General features: G+C 35.1%; 1 protein-coding gene across 1 annotated transcript; it reads left to right on the top strand.

Moving 5' to 3' along the window:
• The first annotated feature begins 880 nt into the window (after positions 1-880).
• LOC126717165 (uncharacterized) lies at positions 881-4,086 on the top strand. Its single transcript, XM_050418559.1, has 2 exons — positions 881-1,174; positions 1,349-4,086. Exon 2 carries the CDS (start codon positions 1,352-1,354, stop codon positions 3,560-3,562), a length of 2,211 nt encoding a protein of 736 aa, XP_050274516.1. The 5' UTR covers positions 881-1,174; positions 1,349-1,351; the 3' UTR covers positions 3,563-4,086.
• The last annotated feature ends 206 nt before the right edge of the window (positions 4,087-4,292 follow it).

The following is a 4,292-nucleotide window of genomic DNA, read 5'->3' as shown; positions in this document are numbered from 1 at the left end:
CCTAGGTGTGTTTTGAAGTTAATATTGGATTATTCTTATAGTAAGTAATGATGGTTGTTTTTGTAAATTTATTTATATGCATGTGTGTTTTTCTATTACATTTCATAAATAATATGTTGACTTGATTGCTTAAATGTTGTTGTATAGATGTTAAATAAAGTAAAATTTTTGGCTTTGTTTAGTACTTGAATTAATATTTTATTTTTGTGAGATACATATTATTGCTAAATGGGTTTGGTTTAGGCTACATTTGACTTTACTTTCATAAAAATTACATCAATTAGTTTTTTTTTTTTTAATTACTATTTTTCTTGAATTCACATTCTTCTTAATATATCTATTATAGGTTAATCACAAGCAAGAATTCACAACAATCAATTGCAATCTATTGTTAAATCTATATGGTTATTTGTTAATATATTTAATAATTCAAAAAACTATAAGATCTCTTTAAGAATTAATGAGTTTCTAATGCCTAATTGCTTCGATATTTAGAAAGAATGATAGATCATAATAATATTTGGTAAACCTCATAATTTGGAAAGAAATTTATTCCAATTGTGAGTTAAGCATAAATTTTTTTTTATGTTCCAAAATTAACAATCCTTTTGTAATGTAAAGAATAACTTATACACAGTGCATATTAAATATTCATTTTATCTTTTATTAATAATCTTATTTGAAAATTTTTTTCATAATTTTTTTAATACTCATTTTAAAAAACTTTTATTTATCTCAATATTTAAAATTTTCAACATTATCTTCCACACTTTACATTCGTTCAGAACTTTTAGATGGCCCACCCACATTCTTAGGCCCAAATTCACCCTAATAAACGAGTTGTAAACTTTATCCTCACAAGCTGACAATCCCTGCTTCAACTTTTACTCAAGTGATTCTTCAACAACTTTATTCACAACTCACAAGACCCAAATCAAACACTACATGTGCGTGAGTGCCGATTTCACTCACGCCTACAAAACTCCAGCCAATTCCAAGCCCAAACACTTCAGCTCCGAATGTCTCCTATCTTTCTTAAAATCCCAGAATCCCCACACCTCTAATCTCACAAGCTGACATTAAAAATTGGATTTCCAAATCAAATTTGAGCAAGCCCAGCCAGCGAGAGCATTAGCGTCTAAGCTTAGTGGAGAAGTGCGAGATTGTCTATTTGGTATTGGTCTTTACTCTTTATACAAAACTTTACTAATTGTTCCATGTGACTTGATGATAATTAGTCAGAAAACAAATGCTACCAGACTTCAATCAAGCATCTCATGTGCATCTCTCTGTTTCTCAGTTTGTTTTGCACTGTCATTATTTTCTAACCAAATTTGATGTTGTCCAGACGATGGAGCTTCAACATTGGCGGCATTGGCAGCATCCGTTGGTCTTTAATGAAGATGAGAGAAGTGGAGATCTTTGTTGGGGGTGCTGTGAACCAGTATTTGGTCCTAGCTATAGTTGTATAGAAAGCGATTGCGATGATTACTACTATCATCATAAATCATGTGCTGAACTACCCCTTGGGTTGCACCATCCCTCACACCCAAATCATCCTCTTATTCTCTTCGACATAAAAACATATCGGGACAACCATGAAGAATTTGACAAATTCAGCAAATGTGATGTCTGCGGAGAAAAGAGTCTTGAATACACTTATTGTTGTTACCGTTGCAACTTCAACATTCACATCAACTGTTCTTCTTTATCTCTCACCATCCAAACTGAAGTCCATGACCACCAATTGACCCGCAGCATTTGGAGGCTGTTGAATTTCACTTGCGACTTCTGTGGCAAAGAAGGCAATCTGCCCTATTTTTGTTTCCAATGCGATTTCACTATACATTCACGTTATGCTGCTTGCCCACGCAGACTGAAAGTTTTCCGTCACAACCACCCTCTCCACCTCACCCCTTCTCTTGAAGTCCATCAATCCGACTCTCCAATTTGTCTACTCTGTGTTCGAAAAGTGGATACACTCTGCCTTTACTATTGCTCAAGATGTGATTTTGCTGCCCACCTCTATTGTGCTATGCTCTACGGAAACAGGGAGTTCATAAATTTGCAGGAACTTAAAGAGGAGCAGTCCACCGAGTCAAAAACTGAAGATCCAGAGCTCCATCAATCCTTTGACTCAAGAATTTGCAAAGTCAAAAAAACCACTGTGGAGGAGGACGGAACTGAAATAGCCACAGAAATCAAACACTTCAGTCATGCACATGATTTGAAGCTTACTGATGGGATTCCGAATAACACAAAATGCAACGGGTGTGTACAATCCATTCTCTCTCCATTTTATAGTTGTACCCCGTGTAGCTTCTTTCTTCATAAATCTTGTTCTAAATTACCCAAAATAAAACGACACCCACTTGATCAACACCCTCTCACCCTCAGTTATGAGCAAGCTTCTTTTTATTGTGTTGGCTGTGAACAGACATGGAATGGCTTAAAATACAGCTGTCAGATATGCAACTTTGATTACCATGTTCAATGTATTTTATTATCAGACACCCTTACTCATCCCTGTCATGAGCATCATCTTTACCTCTCCAAGACAAACCATAGACAGAAGTGTAGTAGTTGTAATTCTGAAAGTTATTTTGTATTCTGTTGTTCCACTTGTGAATTTGTTCTGGACTTTAAATGTGCTACACTACCACAAACCACATGGTACAACCAACATGAACATCCCTTCACTCTCTGTTATACTCCTGAAGATGACTCCGGTAAATATTATTGTGATATTTGTGAAGAAGAACGAGATCCCAAGCAATGGTTCTACTACTGTACAGAGTGCAGCTTTCCTGCTCATTGCAACTGTATTCCTGGGGACTTAGAAATTTGCAAAGTCATAAAAACTTCTGTGGGAGAAGATGGAACTAAAACAGTCACAAAAATCAAACACTTCAGCCACCGACATAATTTGAAGCTTACTAATGAGATTCCAAAAAACAAAAAATGCAACGGGTGTGTACAATCCATTCTCTCTCCATTTTACAGTTGTACCCAGTGTAGCTTCTTTCTTCATAAATCTTGTTCTGAATTACCCAAAATAAAACGACACCCACTTGATCAACACCCTCTCACCCTCAGTTATCCGCAAGCTTCTTTTTACTGTGTTGGTTGTGAACAGACATGCAATGGCTTAAAATACAGCTGTCAGAAATGCAACTTTGATTACCATGTTCAATGTATTTTATTATCAGACACCCTTACTCATGCCTGTCATGAGCATCATCTTTACCTCTCCAAGACAAACCATAGACAAAAGTGTAGTAGTTGTAATTCTGAAAGTTATTTTGTATTCCATTGTTCTACTTGTGAATTTGTTCTGGACTTTAAATGTGCTACACTACCACAAACCACATGGTACAACCAACATGAACATCCCTTCACTCTCTGTTATACTCTTGAAGATGACTCCGGTGAATATTACTGTGATATTTGTGAAGAAGAACGAGATCCCAAGCAATGGTTCTACTACTGTGCAGAGTGTAGCTTTCCTGCTCATCATGACTGTATTCTTGGGAAAACCCCAAATGTCAAGAAACAAATATAATAGCCACCTGTTGGTAGGTGCTACACATTAATTTGACTTTCACCCACACACAATTACTTTCATTGAAGAAATAAAGACCACAAGCTATGTCAAAAGTGATCTATCAATGTGCCAAATGTAATTTCAACATTCACAATAATTGTTGATAGAAAGACCAATGTTGTTTTAATTTTTATTAGTATATTTTTCATTTGGGTTGTGCCTTTAATTCTTTATTGTTGAATCTATTGTGTTATTATGGTTGTCTATTGGTGTAGTTTTGAGAAACTTTTCTTTTTAGATGAAGCTTATTGGCTGTTTTTTGGTTTATTGGGGGTTGGATATCTCCTATAAGGTGACTATGTTACCTTTGGATCTTATTATTGTTATTATTTTTTGCCCAAAATGATATTGTTTCCTCTAGTTTCTTGTTGGAGTATGAGAGACAGTAGATGCATATTGATAACAACAAAAAATTCTTGAAACTCCAAGCAAACAACCATAAGAACAGAAAATTCCTATCACAACCAAAGCATACAACCAAACGAGACAAGTAATTGTCTATGGGTGCTTGAAACATTTTTTAGTGAATAGTATCGGTGTGATAATTCTTTGAGAGATATGTTATATGGTCTAGAATTGTTTGGTTGAAAATGGGTGGCACATAAGAATAAAGCTTATGAGTTTATGCAGCTTATTCATGACATTTCTGCATTTGAGAGAAAAAGAGGAATCACAAGAACAAGTGTAA

The sequence above is a fragment of the Quercus robur genome, chromosome 3 (assembly GCF_932294415.1).
Source record: "Quercus robur chromosome 3, dhQueRobu3.1, whole genome shotgun sequence".
NCBI classification, from domain to species: Eukaryota; Viridiplantae; Streptophyta; class Magnoliopsida; order Fagales; family Fagaceae; genus Quercus; species Quercus robur.
Note: the sequence above shows the minus strand (reverse complement) of the source record. Positions and strands in the feature narration are given on the sequence as shown.